This window comes from Kogia breviceps, chromosome 14 (genome assembly GCF_026419965.1).
Source record: "Kogia breviceps isolate mKogBre1 chromosome 14, mKogBre1 haplotype 1, whole genome shotgun sequence".
NCBI classification, from domain to species: domain Eukaryota; kingdom Metazoa; phylum Chordata; class Mammalia; order Artiodactyla; family Physeteridae; genus Kogia; species Kogia breviceps.
The window spans coordinates 50,357,562-50,375,714 of NC_081323.1; the positions used below are offsets into that span (position 1 = coordinate 50,357,562).

At 56.9% G+C, this 18,153-nt stretch overlaps 1 protein-coding gene and 1 long non-coding RNA gene across 2 annotated transcripts; one reads left to right on the forward strand and one right to left on the reverse strand.

The window, feature by feature from the left end:
• The first annotated feature begins 6,395 nt into the window (after window positions 1–6,395).
• On the forward strand, window positions 6,396–17,212 carry SLC4A11 (solute carrier family 4 member 11). The gene is made up of 20 exons (XM_059037680.2): window positions 6,396–6,520; window positions 8,066–8,110; window positions 10,420–10,572; window positions 10,709–10,755; window positions 11,038–11,269; window positions 11,352–11,433; window positions 11,674–11,797; window positions 13,214–13,429; window positions 13,506–13,599; window positions 13,699–13,824; window positions 13,904–14,017; window positions 14,108–14,240; window positions 14,507–14,580; window positions 15,015–15,279; window positions 15,356–15,462; window positions 15,555–15,723; window positions 15,815–15,988; window positions 16,201–16,396; window positions 16,481–16,650; window positions 16,779–17,212. Exons 1-20 carry the CDS (start codon window positions 6,478–6,480, stop codon window positions 16,840–16,842), a joined length of 2,628 nt encoding a protein of 875 aa, XP_058893663.1. The 5' UTR covers window positions 6,396–6,477; the 3' UTR covers window positions 16,843–17,212.
• Window positions 12,967–17,191, reverse strand: LOC136792578 (uncharacterized). The gene is made up of 3 exons (XR_010836544.1): window positions 16,816–17,191; window positions 15,545–15,733; window positions 12,967–14,606 (listed from the first exon to the last, which is right to left on the reverse strand). It is a non-coding gene; the product is annotated as an uncharacterized lncRNA (long non-coding RNA).
• Window positions 17,213–18,153: the final 941 nt, after the last annotated feature.

An 18,153-nucleotide genomic window follows, 5' to 3' on the forward strand; every position in this document is an offset into this window, starting at 1 on the left:
AGGGTTTGTTCCCCTGGATCAGCATTGCACATCCACCTGAAGGCCATTTCTAAGCTTTTCCGTTAAAGTCAGATACCTATCTAATTTTTTTTGCTTTCTGCTAGTCTTTTCTAGTACAAGTGATAGCAAACATAGTTGTTCTGTTGTGGTGGTGGTGATGGTAGTAGTGACTTTTAAATGGGAAGAAAAATTTTAACTTGAAAATGTCTATTCGCTAAGATAATTGCCCCCCTGAAGATGGAGAAAAGGCTCCCTACTGCCTCTGTATACCCAGGAACACCAGTGTTCCTGGGGGGCCTGTTTGATACTTTTTTTTCCTAAATAAAAGAAGGATCAGGAGTTCCCTGGTGGTCTAGTGGTTAGGATTCTGCACTTCCACTGCTGTGGCCCGGGGTTCAATCCCTGGTCAGGGAAATGACCCAACCAAAAGAAAAAAAAGATCATGTAGACTGTAATGCTACTCCGCATTGGTGGGGGTGAGAACTGGACCAACTAGAGAGTGATTTTGAAGGAGCAATTGACAAGACTAAATGACTAATTAGACAAGAGCCAAAGGGATGACCTCAAGGTAGAAGTGGAAAAAGCCAAAGTGGAAAAAAACCCAACATTTTGAAACAATTCCAAAATTCTTTTGTTTCATTCTCCAGAAATTTGAAGAAAAATAAATTTGTTTATCCACAAATTATTCCTGTTTTGCCCAGGCCTCAGCATTGCTAAATTGACTAGCCAAAATAATTTGGTTAAAAAACTTGCATCAGGGTCAACAAATTTTATGTCAAACTAATAAATGATTATAAATCTGTTAAAAAAAAATCTAACCAAATGAAGTGTGACTATATTTCCATTTTATCCTACCATTACTACTGTTTTTCGCATACCAATAAACAAGTTTAATTTTTTTCCTTCATAGCTTCAAAATTTTAAGAAACTTTACATCTTTACTCTGAAATTTCATGCCTGGGTGAATGTACAAATAATAGCAAAATAAGGACAACAGGAAGAGGAAATATGGTTTGATAACCAAAAATTCATGGAATTTTCTAACTAAAAAAACTATTTCTAGATAACTAATAGGAACCTACTGTATAACAGAGAACTCTACTCAATACTCTGTAATGACCTATATGGGAATAGAATTTTTAAAAGAGTGGGGTATATATATATATATGTAAAACCAATTCACTTTGCTACACAGCAGAAACTAACACAACATTGTAAGTCAACTATACTCCAATAAAAAATAAAATAAAAAAAAAAGACTCGATTTCAACTTCTTTGTTTTATAGATAAAAAGGATCAGAGACCCAAAGAGGCTGAACGTCTTGCCCGAGGGTGTTTCCCTATATGCCTTCTCCACTAACTTTTCCTTTCTCTGCATCCAGCTTCCTCACAGGAGCTGGGAGGAGCTGGAGGTCATTTGAAAGAGCTGACGCAAGAGGGAAGAGATATGGGAACATATGTATATGTATAACTGATTCACTTTGTTGTAAAGCACAAACTAACACACCATTGTAAAACAGTTATACTCCAATAAAGATGTTAAAAAAAAAAAAGAAAGACAGCTGAAGTGGGGCGGCAGGCAGTGTCAGCCCTGACTATTGAGCTCGAAGCAGAACCTTGGGCAGCTCCTTGACACAGGGGACCAGTGAGAATGAGAGCCATGGATAAGGAGGATATAAAGGCTAAGGAGGGCAGTGATGACCAGGAGGGTGATAGGCCACCTGGATTCACCACTTGGAAGGTCTCAGGTGGCTGGTGATGGGGTTCAAATGAAGTGGAGCCTGGGGGTAGATGAGGGTGGGAAGTTTGGGGCCAGCTCTGCTGGGAATGCAGATTCCTGGCCCCTCATAGGGATACCCTGGAGCAGGATGAGTGAAAGTAGGTCAGTGTCTAGTGGTGTCTGTCTGCCAGGGGTTTCTTGGCTGAGAAGCTGGACTGTGGAACTGGAACCCAGGTCAGAAGGCATGAGGGCAGTGGGACAGCTCTGGAACCTTCCTGCTCAACAGCCTGCTGTCTAGCACTAGATTCTGACTCTGAGTATGGGGGGCACAGAGGGATATTGTCCTGAGGGGAGCAGGTCCTTCTGGCCCTCCACAGGGCTCCTACCCTTCCTGGCTGCCCTTATAGGAACCTGGATCTTCCTCTCAGTAGGGGTAGATGGCAACTGGGAGAAGGCTTCATGCTGTGATATTTGAGCACCAAAAGGTCTTCCTCTCACCTACCCAGGGGGCCTGGAGGTATCCCCCAGGAAAGAGGGGAGGCCAGTGGAGGCCCTGTTCCCTCCCTCAGCCCCCTCCAGCACCACTGGAGGGATAGTGTGGGAACATCATCTCTCCTTCCAGGAACAGCAAGGGGGCGGTACAGCTGCAGCTGGAGAAGGGCTGTTAAGGGGCTGGGAATGCTGGTCAAGGCTGTCTGCCCTGGGCAGCAAGGAGCCCCAAGAGGCTTGTGACTCCAGGGAAAGCCTAAGGCTATAAGGTGTGGAAAGCCATGCTTGCCAAGGGTCCAAGGAAGGTGAGGGCAGTAGGAGAGGGCAGATTGGAAGTAGAAATACAAGGACTTGGACATATGAAGAGTCCAGGTGACAGGAAGTAGGCAGGGGGAGTCAGGAGTATCTGGCTGGAAAACCTGAGTGGGAGTGGAGGATGGCGGCTGAAGAGGTAATCTGGGGGGCTTCATGGCTTGAAAGCCTCCAGGAACTGTACATAGAGGTGTTGGTCATGCGTTCAATATGTCATGGATTTATTGAGCACCTACTACACCGGTGCTGTGCTGGTGAAAGACACCATAGCCTTGCTCTCAGGGAGATCCCAGTCTAGCCTGGGAGATGGCCCAGGCAGTAAAGTAAGAAGGCTGTGCTGCAGAGTTAGGGGCCATGAGGATCTGTGATGGAAGAAAACAGGAACCTACTTTAGATTGTGTGACCAGGGAAGGCCTCTCTGAGAGCTGAAGGATGAACTGAGCCACAAGAAGAGCTGTGGACACACCTTCCAGGTACTCAGACTCTCCAGGCCTGGAGGCAGGTGGGGGCCGGTTGTGTTGAAGGAACTATTGGCAGCCACGTGGCTGGAACAGTGCTCCCTTGGGAGCAGGAGGTCTGGGATGAGATGGGAAATAGGCAGGTGCCAGGTTGTACAGCACCCCCTACCCCACACCCCTATTCCCCTAGGCCACAGCAGGGAGTTTGCTTTTATTTATTTTTTTCCTAAATGCCATGAGAAGCCATTGGAGGTGGAGAATGGATGGTGGGTGGGGGCAAGTCGGAGGGCCAGATGATGGACCAGGCTGGGGATGCAAGTGGGCAGAACTGAGCTCTATTTTGAAGGTAAACCCAACAAAACTTACTCATGGATCAGATGTGAATGAGTCGGGGGGACTCCCAGGTCCAGAGCAGCCATGTAGATGGTGGCGGATAGTGGACTCGGGAGCTCTATTTTGCCTGAATATCATCTTAATTCCCTAGTAGCCATCCAGGTAGTGGGGAGGGTATACATAGGCTATGTCATGTTGAAGTCAGGAGTTCAGTGGCAGATGTCATGAAATCTGGTGGCCAGCGGTGGCTGGTAGAGAGCCATAGATCCAGGGAAAGATCCAGGGCAGGCGAACACTCCTAGGTCCGAGGTGGTGAGAGAGAGAAGGAAATGTTGCAAGAAAAAAGGAGGGGTACTTCCCTGGTGGTCCAGTGGGTAAGATTCTGCTCTCCTAATGCAGGGGGCCCGGGTTTGATCCCTGGTTGGGGAACTAGATCCCTCATGCATGCTGCAACAAAGACCTGGTACAGCCAAAATAAATAAATATTTTTTTAAAAAAGGAGGGATTGGTGGTGTTGGGTGCTGCTAGGGGGTGGGGGAGGGGCTGGCAGAAAGCTGAGGCAGGATGATCTTGAGAGCAGTTTCAGTGGAGTAGTGGGGACAAAAGATCAGTATGCATGGGTTGAAGAGAGGTAGGAGGGGCATGGATACAGAGAACTAGAGACAACTCTTTGGAGAAATTTGTTCTGAAGTGCAGCTGAGGAAATGGGTGGTACCTGGAGGGGGGAATTCAAGGGAGTATTTTGGGTTTTGTTTTTTAATGAGATACTATAGAGTTACTTCTCCAGGTTCTAAAATCTATAGGCATAGTGGCTAAAGGAGAAAACTCAGTTGAAAGTACTTCGGAAAGCCATTAAGCGCCTTGTGGAACCCAGAATTCAAGGTTGTGTCCACAGCCTAGTAAAGTCTGAGACTTCAAGGATGGGAATGAGAGGGAATGTGTGTGTTTATGTCCAGGTCCCTAAACCCCCTGTGTAAGGACCCACTGGGGCATGGAGGGGGGTGGGGATGGGGAGTATGGGGGAAGGGAGACCTTGAGCACCTGTATTTGCCCTCAGCCTCTGGTCCACAGAGGGCAGGTGGTGGGTGGGAGGACTAAAGGAAACAGCTTCTCACTTTGCAGCAGGGGTGTGGGCGTCAGGGGCTCTCTCCAGGACAACCAGGGGAATAGAAACCACAGGGGCAGAGTGCAGGAGGCTATAATGGGGAAGGGGTCAGAAGGGGTTGGTGTCAGTTTCTGTGAGAGTCAGGTCCATAGACGACTGCGGGAGATCTTGACTGTGGGCTCCTGTTTCCTCAGTGAGCTCAGTGGTGAGGGCCTCAGATGAGGGAGGAGGCTGCAGTAAGGGGATGAGAGGTGTCCGCTCCATTCCAGGGTGGCTTCCAGGAACAGTTGGGTTGGCATGTCCAGGTGTTTGGGAGCTGCTGATGACATGGGGAGGCAGATGTAGAAACCTAGGCATTCTGAGATGAGAGGGGCTGAGGGCAAAATGTGTGTCTTTTCAGGGGTCCAGCCCCTGCACCTCCCACATGGAACTTTGCTTCCTGGGCAATCAGACTGCCTGTCTTCAGCTCCCCTTCAAATCTCCATCCCCCACCCCGCTGTCTGGGGGAGTCTGTGCCATGGGCTGCGGGTCTACCTAAACGGTGACCTAGAGACGGTCCCTAGGCTGAGTGGAGGGGATACCCCTGAATGGAGGAGACCCCATGTCTCCACCCAAGCTCTGCTCACCACAACCGGAGAAGCATGTGGCCAGCCCTGAGTCAGTCCTGGTCAGAGTCCCGCAGGTCTCTTCTGCAGCATCTTCTGCAGTAGTAGGGAGCAGGGTGCTCAGGGCCATCCTGACCCCCAGGCCTTCATCTGCCAAGGAGGGCACTCCATGAAGCTTTGCTCCTAATGCTCTCTCATCTCGCTGGGAGGGGAAACCAGGTCAGCCTCACCAGATCTATGCATGGGCTGCCCCAACGCACCAGGAACCCCTTGGGGGCCCCAGGGAAGCCCCCGCCGCCGTAGAGGTAGGCTCACCCTGGGCTTGCTTCGCCTGCCCTCTTCCATGCCTGGGGGACAGAGGCGGAGAACTCCTTTCCAGCAGGAGGTCAGATTGCTGCTATTCCTCGGGCTGGTGGCCAGTGTGGAGGGGATGGGGGGTTAACACTTTGTTGGGGGGAGAGTTCCTGGGTCAATCCGGGGCCTGAGCGCTGTGTGATCATTTGCTGAGAAGCCACTAAGGATCAGACCAGGGGTTCACCGCATGGGCTGGATTTGCCTGGCCGCGCGCACCACACCGCCTCCCTGAACAAGAGAGCTCGCACCCCACCCCGCACCCCTCCCCCGGAACACATACTCTGCTTGCAGAGGACCAGGCGCCGGAGAAGGCGCGTCTCCGGGCCGGGCTCCCTCGTGTCTGGGAAGGAAAACCGGGTGGCGAGGCCATCTTGAGAAGGAAAAAAGCCGCAAGCCAAGACCTTGACCGAAGAGAAGGCCGAGGGCGCAACGAGGCCGGGAGAGAAACCGCGAGGCGCGCTGCCAGTAAACCCGACGCCGCCGAGCCGGGAGGGCAGCGGGCTCTGCGGGGCAGGGCGTAGCCCAGAGAACGCGCGCCGGCCCGTGTAGTTAGTCGGGGCGCGCTTCCTGGAGGAGGACCAGGAGGATTTACCGCTTGAGCAGCCGGGATGAATAGAGGGGGCGGGGCCCAGGAGGGCTGGGCCCAGCGGAGGCCCCCTGCCGAGAGGAGGGGGTGATGAGGCCCGGCCAAGAGCTTAAAGCCGACTGCAGGGAGGCCCTACCCAGACCCGCCTCACTGCCTCAACTCCGAGGGTCTCCGAGCTCACCGAGCTTCTTCCCAGAAACTTCGCAGCCCCGCTCATCCCCTAACGCTCAGCGCGCGGGCGTTCTGGCTAAGTCGCCGCGGGCTCCCGGGGGTAGCCCGCCCGGGCTGAACAGGAGCTCTGGTGAGGGCGCGGGGCGGGCGGACGGGACCCCGCCCGGACCGCGCTGGGGAGGAACGTCGGCGCGGCATTAGGACCCAGGCGCGGCGCAGGCTTGTGTCACCGGCTTCAGCCGCCGGCCCGCCCTGGACGCCGACGTTGGGGTCCCGCGGCACCTGGTGAGGAGCCAGGGCGTGCACGTTGGTGTGCAGCCGTCCCGCGGCTGATCGCTGGGGCCATGGCCGCGGCCACCAGGCGCGTGTTCCATCTCCAGCCATGCGGTGGGTGCCTGCGGCTGGAAGGCCGTCTGGTCTCCGTCGCAGAGGCGTGCTAAGCTGGGACGCGGAGCCGTCGAGGCGCTGGGGGGAATGCGGGCGCCGCCGGCCTGCACCGGCCCCCGGCGTGGTGGGCGAGAGGGTCGTGGGGGCTTCCCAACCGGGACGGGGGTGCCTGGGGTGAGTTCAGCCGCGAGGGAGTGGGAGCGCGGGTGGGTACGCGGGTGGCTGGGGGAAGCCCAGGACGACTTCGTGGGCACTGCGCGCTTGACTTAACGCCGTTTTGAAACTCTTAACAGTTTTTGAACCTACGAGGTGGCTGGTGGAGGGGTGGGGGGATTGCAAATGGCGGGACGGGGTTGCGGGGTCCCTAGCACCTGGAGCGCCAGGGACTTCGCAGCCGGGCGTGCAGCCACCTCGGAAAGCCTCATTTTACGTTCTACCCGGCACCTTCCCGCCCCTGGCGCTGCGCGGCAGCCTGCCCACTCTTAGGGATCCTTGGGCCTCTGACTGTCCCCTGCGCGGCCGCAGCAGTCTCTCCGTCGCCGCTCTGACACCTGAGGGCCAGCCCGGGGTTTGTACGACCATCTATTTACGTGCACTTGAACTGCCCCGCATGGGAGGTAGCATCCCTACCCTTCCATACCCTCGTCATCCTCGTCCTTTGTCCATCCCTGCAGCCTCTGGTGCTAGCTTTATTGACCCCGCTCCTCCCTTCTGGATGCCGCCCGGGCTCCCGCCCCGGGAGTCCGTCCGCATCCTGCCCCCCGACCCCCAGGGTCTCCGAGTCTGGAGGCGCTTTCCTCTCGTGCCCGCGGCCCTTCCTGTCGCTTCCTTCCTCGCACAGCGAGGCACAAACAGCCCGGACCATCCATCCGGGGCCCAGCGCTGAGAGCGCGGACAGCTCTCTTCCTCCCCCACCACCCGCCCCCCACCCCACGGCATCTCCCAAGAGGACCAACGGCTCCGCCTCTCAGGAGAAAGTGGGTGGTGCTGAGGGCAGGAGGCCGTTGCCGGGTAGCCCCCGTGTGACCCCTGGCGCGTGAGGTTGGGGGCAACTGCACGTGTGATGGGTGTTGATGGCACCAGGGACCGACGTGAGAGTGAGAGCCGAAATGTGCTGGAAGAGCCCGAGCCCAGTTACTGGGCTTGGCAGCGAAGGCTTGAGAGAGGGAGGCCGGCTTCCACAGGGAAGGTGGCCAGACGGGTGTTCTCCCTCCAGACTCCTGCAACCAGAGAATCCTTCCTTCCTTCACTGGGTACTGTTAATTACTCCCGGAGAAAACAAGCTGCGAACGTCTCCTTGTCTGCCTCCGTCCTTTCCCACCTGGGCAGCCCCTAGCAGATGGGCTGAAGAATAACAGGCCTGGCTTCCTCTGGCTCCTCAAGGAGCCCCTGTCTTGTACTGTCCCCTGCTCCTTTTTCTCCCAGGGTCTCTGGGAAGGGTAAGAAAGACTCAGCAGGGTTGGTGTGGGGTGGGCAGCAGATGTGCCCTGAAGACTGTCTGGGGCTGGCATGGAGCTGGTGACAATTCTTTGGCTTGCCTTGCAGAAAACTCTTCTACCATGTCTCAGAATGGATACTTTGAGGATGCAGGTGAGTACATTTCAGGTATGGGTGTGTGTATAGAGAGAGCTCCTTGGTCAAAAGTCTCTTGGGGACCTAGTCCATCCACCTGGGTACTCATGGTCCTCTGCTGGTGCTGGGATGCCTTTGGATTCTACCCTCCAGAAGGTTGTGATGTGGTCAGAGGGGCAGCTGACACTGCCCTGGACTCTGGCAGATCTCTGGTGGTCCTGCGGTCCTGGGAGGGCAGGCTGCTCCCATCCTGCACTATGTGGACTATCTGATAGCCCATGGTTTTGCTGTTACAATGCTCTGGTTGTCTGACCAGCTTTTAGGCTAAGTGTTGTGTGTGCCCACATTCCTCAGACCCTGCCCAGCCCTGTGAGGGAGGGGCTGCCATTGTCCCTCTAAAGAATTGTAACCTCTCTGCACCTCAGCTTTCCCTGCTTGCACCGGCCTAGCTCTCTCCCTCCCCATATCTCTGGGCTGGCTCTGTGCTGCCTCTCCTGAGCCCAGATTCAGGAGCTGGCCTCAGAGGGGTGTTTAGTGGGACACTAAACATTTAGTGCTTGGACACAGAGGTGATGTGCTCCTACCCAGGGTCCCCAGGGCATGGTGACTGCATGTGCCAGGCTGCTGGTGGTCAGGTTAGGTATGTGATTGGGCTATAGGGTGGAGATAGGGCACGCATGCATCCCAGGAGCCTTGCAGGGAGCTGCTAGTGCCTGCTGGGTAGGTCCTAGACAGAGCCCAGGATAGGGGAGAAGAGGGACAGTGTGAGAGGCATGCCAGGGAATAGTGGGTGCTGGTGGGGGTGACAGAAGGGAGGTTGGAACAGGTTGGGGCTGGGGAACCAAGCATTCTAAGCAAAGCAGTTCTAAAATTGGGGAGGAAGGTGTTTTTCATGGACATGAGCTCCATGACAAATGGGGGAATGACATCTTTTGACCTAATTGTTCTTCTCTGGGCTCTGGGTGCAGCGCAGACCTCGAGTTAGGGGTCACCAGTCCATGAGGGCCTTGACAGGGCAGGCCTAGTGCCTCCTACCCAGAAAGGGTCCAGGCTGAGCACAGGACATTGGGGGAACAGGGCCTGGGATGTGCAGAGGAAACCCGTGGGAGGGAGTGGAAGTGAGTCAGGGTGAGTCACTGCCTGGCAGGTGGAGGCATGCTGCTGACCCGTCCCTGTTACTGCACAGGTGTTTTTCAGGCATTGGTGGGGTCTCAGCTACACGGGCTCCTGGGTGAATCACAAGTGGTGGACCACAGGGGACCCACAAGGACAGTGAGGAAGAGGTGTCAGCTGGGCCAAGAGTAAGGCAGGGAGGGCCGTAGGTGGACTTGCCAGAGGAGAAAGGGGCTGTCAAGCCTTGAAGAAGGCCCTCCAGGGAGGGAAGCCCTCAGCTTGGAGGACAGGAGCTGGCATGCCTGGGGTGCTGGCCGCCTGGCCTGAGGAGTGAGAGATTGAGGTGGGCGGCGTGGGACTGGGCCTGAGGGGCCAGGGGTAGCAGGGCTGGCTCAGGCTGTCATCCCAGAGGCTGTGGGGAGCCCCAGCAGGACTCAGGGCAGATTGGAACTTTTACATGTCATCAGGAAGGCTTCTTATAGGAGGGGGGCAGTTGCAGGAACTGAGAGGCAGACCAAAAGAAAGGGGCAGCAGGCTCTGTGCTCTGGAGTCCCAGGGTGCCATAACATGCCCCTCACCCACCGTGGGTGGAGGCCTGAGATGAGGCCTCCTCTGGGGTCCTGTCACCTCTGTCTCCGGCTCTGTTTGTCTGGCTCTCTTGCTTCCTGGGTGTTGTCTGATGTTGGACTAAGGTCTCTCAGCCTTGATGCTTTGCCCCACATGCCCTCCCTGTGCCAATGAGGTCCAGATACTACAGGGCTCTGGCTTTCCTTGAGTCACTTCTGGGGAGCCAGACAGGTCCAGGTCCCGCAACCTGGAGGTTCGGAGAAGGCAGGGGCCAGTCAGTCTTAACTACATCATTGTACCATGTGCCTGGCTCAGTGTCTGTGGAATGAACATGTTCTTTCTCTAGCTAAAGGATATGTGTGGCACAGAACAGTGCAGGGTTCCCGCTGCTGAAGAATGTTGGAGAAAACCGTTGGGTGGGGGTTGCAAGCTGGCTGCCATACTCATGGGGCTGGGCCAGGACCAGATATTGGGCCTAAGCTGAGGCTTCCTTCCTAGCCTGCTAGAGGCCTCCCTTACCACTCACTGAGACTGCACCAAGTGGGACAGCCCAGGGGCCCCCGCTCCTTTGGCTTGGAGCCCCTTTGTCCTGTGTGTAGCCAGGCCCTCTTGGGGGGGGTCTCTCTTGGTGGTGGTTGGGGCTCCAGGCTACCTCAAGTGTGACGCGGATGATGCCTCTGAAACCCGTGAGGAGAGCCTGGGGGATGAGGCCTTCGACACGGTCAACTCCTCCATTGTGTCTGGCGAGAGCATCCGTTTCTTTGTCAATGTCAACCTCGAGGTGCAGCCCACCCAGTCGGGTATGGGGGTTGTAACAGGGACGGGTCGGGGGAGGTACGCAGGGGACTGGGGACTGGGCAGATACGGCCCCGCTCCACCAAGAGAGACCTGAAGGGCTGGGGCCGCCCCCTGAGCCCTCCCGCTTTCCTCCAGCAGAGAGTGAATCGCCTGGCGGCTACGGGCTCCTACACACCTCCCGCAAGGTGAGTGGCCCATTGACCGGATGGGAGACATTTGGTGCTGGGCCACTAGCTGGAGGTAGAGGTGGTCGCTTCCCTGAGAGAGCTCACGCTGATGCTGGATCTCATACTAGCCCAGGGCCCGGCTGCTGGGGCCAACCACACTGGTCTTCTCTCCGGGAAGCGGGTGTCGGGTCCTGGTGGGCAGGGTCAGCCGGGGACCACCACAGAGGAAGGACCCAGACAGTGACAGGAGGTCTTTCTTATTTATGGGCCTGTGTGGTTCTGTGTGTGGGGTCCCTACAGTACCTGAAGTTAAAGAACTTTGAGGAAGAGATCCGAGCACACCGGGACCTAGACGGCTTCTTGGCACGGGCCAGCATCATCCTGAACGAGACAGCCACCTCCCTGGATGACGTGCTACGGGCCATGCTGTGCCGCTTAGCCCAAGACTCCCACAGCACTGAGCCCAACTGCAACTTGGACCTGCTCATGGCCATGCTTTTCACGGATGCCGGGGCCCCCATGGAGGGTAAAGGTAAGGGCTGTTCCTCTGCCTGGGCGGGAGGTCAGGGAGGTGGGGCCATCTGACCCTCCTGTTCCTTCCACTCTGTCAGCAGTTCACCTACTGTCAGACACCATCCAAGGGGTCACTGCCACAGTAACGGGGGTGCAATACCAGCAGTCGTGGCTCTGCATCATGTGAGTTGCCGGGCTGCCACAACTGGCCTCCCCACATCACCTTGGAGCCAGGCATCCAGTCCCTGTGGAGGCTGGCCCGCTCAGTCTGGGGGGAGAGAGAGTGAGGAATCCATCCCATTTGGTCTTTTTTTTCCTCCCTAACAGAGGTCACTGGGGTCATAGTTGGGGGCTTGGGGAGGGGGGAGCCCCAGCTCCCAAGGGTGGCAACTGTGTGCTGTGTGCCCTCTCTGTCCCTGCCAGCTGTACCTCCAAGGCCCTGCTGAAGCGGCACGTGTGCATCAGCCGCCTGGTTCGCCCGCAGAACTGGGGGGAGAATTCCTGTGAGGTGCGGTTTGTCATCCTGGTGCTGGCCCCACCCAAGATGGTGAGGAGGGGTTTCGGGTGGCTGCTCTGTTTCCCAGGAAGGAGGGTTCCAGGTTACCCTGCCGTCTTCTTGGGGGCATCTCTCCCAGTGCTGGAGGCACCACAGTCCTGGCCTCTGAAGGCCACATTCTCACCCTCTCTGTTCATCGCCGCCATACTGGGGTTTATCTGAAGCATACTTGCTAGGTCTCCATCAAGCCCTAATTTCCCCAGAAGTTGCCCAAAAGGTTGTATTCCTTTTCTGACTGAAAAGAGATACTTTTTAAGATTATGACTATTCAAACATAGGGGCCTTTCTTTGGCCTGCCCAACCCTGACTCTTCTAGTTGGCTATGATTTGCTGACCAAAGATCCCCACTCCTTCCTGGGGCATTTACCCCCCGGCCAGGGGCATCTCGCTTTTGTGGGGGCTGAGACTTATACAATTTGGGGAATCTTCTTTTATGGAAAATGATTTTAAAATCATTAATAGAAAATGGCTAGGGCCCCTCCCCAGGCCTGGGAAGGGCCTTAATGCTTAAGATTCCATCGGCTTCTTGATGATTCTGCCCCTGCCTCTGGTGTAGACTCAGAGCTTCGGATGGCCCCTCCCCAGGCTTTCTCTAAGCAAAGGGGGTGCTAACGGGATCGTCCCTCCCAGGGCTCTCACAGACATACTGTGAATCTCTCCAGATGTCACTGTGCTGGGGAGAGAGGAAGGGCATTTAGGGCAGTGGGCAGCTCATGGGTCAGAGGGAGTGACAGCTGACAAGGTGGCCAGAACAGCTGGAAGGAATAGAATCCCTAGGATTGAGTGGCTAGACTGGTGCTTTGAGACAGGCCAGCCATCCTGACACCTGGCTCCTCCTCGGGGGAACAAGCCTGTTCTAAAGCTACCAGAAAGCACAGTGTACACGGTGCAGACCCGGGACTGTAGCTTTGGGCAGCATGGAGGGGTGGATGCTGCTCCCAGGGGACCTAGGATGGGGAGGTGAGACAGGCTGCTGTGGTGGAGGTTGAACATTGAGTTCACGGACAGGGTTGAGCTTGGCCAGGCAAGAGGCAGAAGGCTGGATGGGCCTGGAACCCCTCTGAAAATCATAAACCAGCCGACCATGCAAATGCCACCAGTGAAAAGTAGCTGGGTGAACATTTTTCTCCGTAATCATGATTTCATTATCCAGAATTATACAGATTTAATACCTAAGTTTATTTAAAAAAAAAAAATACTAGGTTGATGGTAGTTCTAGTGATCTGCTGACCTGGTGGAAATCGTGGCAGGGTCCACTATGCTTAAACTTTGGGGGACTACATCCAGGTCATGGGGAGAGCAACTGCCATTGTGCTTGGGAATGTCTGCCTGTGAGTGGCCGGGCCGGGGCTGGGCACCCTTTGCTCTACAGTGGCTACAGATGTGATTCTCGTGCCCCATCCCCAGAAAAGCACCAAGACTGCGACAGAGGTGGGACGCACGTTTGCCACCATGTTCTTAGACATCACCTTCCGCCAGAAGCTCCTGAAGACCCGCACGGAGGAGGAATTCAAGGAGGCCCTGGTACATCAGAGACAGCTGCTCACTGTAATGAGCCACTGTCCGAGCATCAGCATGAAGGACTACAGCATGAGCTCCATCTGCAACCACAGACCCCCGCAGGTGCAGGGCAGAGGTGGCCCGGGCGGGCAGCATGGGGCGGGGACACAGGGCTGATGGGCGCGTGTCCTCTTCCCAGCCCCCACGGCACAAGGACTTTCTCCCCATCGGGAGGGGCATCCGGGAGGACATCGCCCGCAGATTCCCTGTGTACCCCCTGGACTTCACTGATGGTAAGTGGCCCATGGCCCTCCTGGAGCTCGGCCTGTAGCTCAGGCCTCAGGCCTGTCCTGTGTCCCCAACACACCCTCCGCCCTGTCTCCTATTCCTAGGCATTATCGGGAAAAACAAAGCTGTGGGCAAATACATCACCACCACCCTGTTCCTCTACTTCGCCTGCCTCCTGCCCACGATTGCCTTTGGGTCCCTCAACGATGAGAACACGAACGGGGCCATTGGTGAGGAGTTGGAGCCTGGTGGGGCATGCTGGGTGGAGCCCAGGGTCACGGTTCCCCCCTGACCGCCCCACTTCCTCAGATGTACAGAAGACCATAGCTGGGCAGAGCATTGGAGGCCTCTTGTACGCACTCTTCTCCGGGCAGCCGCTGGTGGTGCTGCTGACGACCGCACCCCTGGCCCTCTACATCCACGGTGCAGTGGGGGCAGCAGCGGGGAGATGCTTCCTGTGGTCCCTGGTCCCAGCCTGGCCCTGACTGCTCACTCCTGTCCCGCCGCCTGCAGTGATCCGTGGCATCTGTGATGACTACGATCTGGACTTCAGTACCTTCTATGCATGGACAGGCCTGTGGAACAGTTTCTTCCTCGCGGTTTATGCCCTCTTCAACCTCAGCCTGGTCATGAGTCTCTTCAAGAGGTGACAGGGCCTTCCCTAAGCTGCTGGGACTCGCAAGCAGGAGGGACACCAAGGCCAGGGGCCTGGGTCAGCCTCCATGCCAGCCTCTGAGGCCCTGTTAACCCTAGAGCAGATGGGGTGCCCCCACCATATCACTGCTCCAAGGGGAAAGCATGGGACCCTGGTCCTCTTCATGGCAGGAGGTAGGGGGCCATGCTGAGGCTCAGGGAAGCCTCCCCCCTACTAACAGCTCACCCCGTCTTATGAGGCATATCCCCTGCTGGCAGGTCAACGGAGGAGATCATTGCTTTGTTCATTTCCATCACATTCGTGCTGGATGCTGTCAAGGGCACGGTCAAAAGTGAGTGTATTGCCGGCGGCCACCTGCTGCAGGGGAAGCTGAGTTGAGATGGGGGGCTATGGACTGTGCCCAGAGCAGCCAAGAAGCATGCAAGTGCTAAGGTTGCTTCCATGGCCCAGGGTGCTCTGGGAGCCATGACTGGCAAAGAGCAGCAGGCCCACGTGCTAGAGGGTGACAGAGCTGCCCTAGGCAGGATCAGAGGCACTGGGCCAAGCAGGATTCGCTGTCAGAAATGGACAAGGGCAGGGTGTGGGGTGGTGGGTAGACAGGCAGGTCAAGGGGTCCTGGCTGACAGAAGGCCAGCTCTCTCTCCTCCTCCCCCCAGAACCTCTTCCTCCCCTCGGGGCTCCTTCACCCCCACATCCAGGAGGAAGCTGCTGGGCCCCAGGCTCCCACAGCCCAGATGGCTGAGTCCTGTTGGCCTGTGTCCATAGTCTTCCAGAAGTACTACTGTGGCCACAACCCTGGGAACTACTACGAAGATAGGTCTTCCCCGGTGAGCCTGCTGGGCCTCAGCCCCAGCCTCAACAGCAGCCTCCACACTGCCCTCAACAGCAGCCTCCTGGCCGGCCCACCAGAGCTGACTTCAGTGGGCAGCCAGGGCCCCGAGCACCTGGCCCGGGACACGGCTGTGCTCAGCCTCCTCATCATGCTGGGGACACTCTGGTTGAGCTACACCCTCTACCAGTTCAAGAAGAGGTGAGGGGTGCCCCCTCAGGGTGAGGGGAAGGGAGCGCAAGCTGCAGGCCACGCCGACACCCACCTGCCTCCCTAGCCCCTACCTGCACCCCTACATGCGTGAGATCCTGTCAGACTGTGCCTTGCCCATCTCAGTGCTTACCTTCTCCCTCATCTCTTCCTACGGCTTCCAGGAGATCAAGAGTGAGTTGGGACTAGGCGTGGCGTGGCGTGGGGTGGGGTGGGTTGCTCTGTGAGGGAGGAAGGCCTGAGCAGGGGCCTGTACCCGGCTGCAGTGGGCAAGTTCCGCTACAACCCGAGCAAGAGCCTGTTTGAGATGGCCGAGATGCACTCGCTATCCCTGGTGGCCGTCAGCGGCGCCATGGGCCTTGGCTTCCTCCTCTCCATGCTCTTCTTCATCGAGCAGAACCTGGTGGCTGCCTTGGCTAATGCCCCGGAGAACAGGTTCGCAGGGCTGGGGAGGGGAGGGGTAAGCATGTGTCCAGCCCTCCAGGGGCCATGGGGCTTTGTCCACATGTGACCCTGCCTGCTGCAGGCTGGTAAAGGGCACTGCCTACCACTGGGACCTCCTGCTCATCGCCATCATCAACACCGGGCTGTCTCTGTTTGGGCTGCCCTGGATCCACGCTGCCTACCCCCACTCCCCGTTGCACGTGCGGGCACTAGCTTTGGTGGAGGAGCGTGTGGAGAATGGGCACATTTACGACACGTGAGTGTGAAAGTGGCCCCTTGAGACGTGAGGCCAGAGTCACGTGGACCCTGAGGTGGGGGGTAGCCCTGGGCCACATATGACCTAAGGAAGGATATGGCTCGGGGGCTAAGGGCCCAGAAGTAACAGAGCCCAGGAAGCACATGTGACCTGGGATGGACACGGCCCTGTGGACCAGGCCGGAGGTGACCCAGTGCACTGGAACCTCGCAGGATTGTGAGTGTGAAGGAGACGCGGTTGACCGCCCTGGGCGCCAGCATCCTGGTGGGCTTCTCCCTCCTGCTGCTGCCCTTCCCGCTACAGTGGATCCCCAAGCCTGTGCTCTACGGCCTCTTTCTCTACATCGCGCTCACCTCCATCGACGGCAACCAGCTGTTTGCACGCATGGTCCTGCTGCTCAAGGACCAAGTGAGTGTCTGGCCCTGAGAGTGAGGGGTGGGGGTGGGGGATATGGCTGCAGACCTGCCCACGCCTGGTCCCTGCCACCCACAGACCTCGTACCCACCTACCCACTACATCCGGAGGGTGCCCCAGAGGAAGATCCACTACTTCACAGGCCTGCAGGTCCTGCAGCTGCTGCTGCTCTGTGCCTTTGGCATGAGCACTCTGCCCTATATGAAGATGATCTTTCCCCTCATCATGATCGCCATGATCCCCATCCGGTACAGGAGGGTGGCCAGCAGGCAGGAGGGGCTTGGCTGGGCGGGAGACGGTGGGCTGGAGTGGCTACCCTCAGCCTGCTCCTCCCCGACCCAGTGCTTATCCTCCTGCCTGTTCCCCCTCCCCTCAGCTACAACCTGCTGCCCAAAATCATTGAAGCCAAGTACCTGGACGCCATGGACGCTGAGCACTGAGGACCTGACCACCAGGCCCTGGCCACACCCCATTCGCCCATCACTCTGGGTCTTCCCAGGCTGGCTCTGTGGCTGTGTGTTGGGTATCTTAGGGTGCTGCTCTGTGCTGCACACCCTCACAGCTGTCCCAACTGGCCTAGGGTGTCTGGGCATTGAGGGGGCTCCAAGGTGTGTGTCTGCTCCTCTTCCCATTAATTAGCCTTTTGCTTTGGGTCCGGAACTCTGCTCAGGGCAGCTTCTGCCCAGGGTGGGACTAAGCAGGACGGATTTTCTTTTGATAAAAGAGCCTGAAAGAGAAACCATTTCCTTGATTGTGTAAGGAACTTGCCATATGCATATTAGAGAATAAAGCTCCTGTTTCTACGCTTCTACATACTGCCTCCATCCATGCTGCCCTGCTCCAGCCTCTGAAGGCCACCTGAGGGCCCTGAGGAGGGAGAAACCCTCCCAGGGGAAGTGGGATAAAAGGGACTGACTTGTTGAGTGCTGCCTAAGGGCTATTACTTCCAACTCCACACAGTAGCTCAACAGGGAAACGTGGAAGATAAGACCAGGAGGCCTTTGTTCTGCCATGTTTCCAGGAACCTGCAGGGAAAGTGGGCTTGGGGCCAGTGAAGAGCCCAGTGGCTGGTAGGGTGGGATGAGCACGTTCACGGTGCTGCTTGCAGGATGGGTAAAGTTTAAAGGGGACAGAAAATGTACTGTGCATCCAGGACAGAACTCAGGAAGCAGCTGAGAAGCAGACACACAGGGGCGCCCTGCTCCAAGTGCCACGTGGCAAGCGATCCTTCTTTGGGGCCCCCACCCCAGTAGCCTGTGTGTTTCCTGCAGGTGGGGCTATGTCCAGGATCACCAGGCAAGGAGTAGGCAGGTCCCCCGGCACCCCACACCTGAGTTCCAGCCAAACACCACCCACCCCAAGCAGACAACTCAGAGGAGGCTGGGCACCAGCACGGGCACTTTCTGAGGAAACAGCCCAGCTGGGCTTCACAGACAAGAAGGGAGCAAAGGGATGAGGTCCTGTCCTCACCCACACGTGCTGATGAATTTTAGGGGAGGAAACAACTGTTAAATCTAGGCCCTGGGCCGTGCTGCTAGGACTGAGGAGGGGATGTAACTTAAGCCTGGGAGCGACACACCAGCATTAAGGACCCCCCACCCCACCAACCTGCTGCACACAACAGGCTTTTCTGATTGTCCTTGGGGTTGGGCACCTCCTCTTTACCAGAGTAACACCTGCAGGAAGGCAAGGGAGCCACCCCAGGCCTCTGAAGTCCCTCCCAGGGAAGGGCTTCACCAGGACACAGTAAG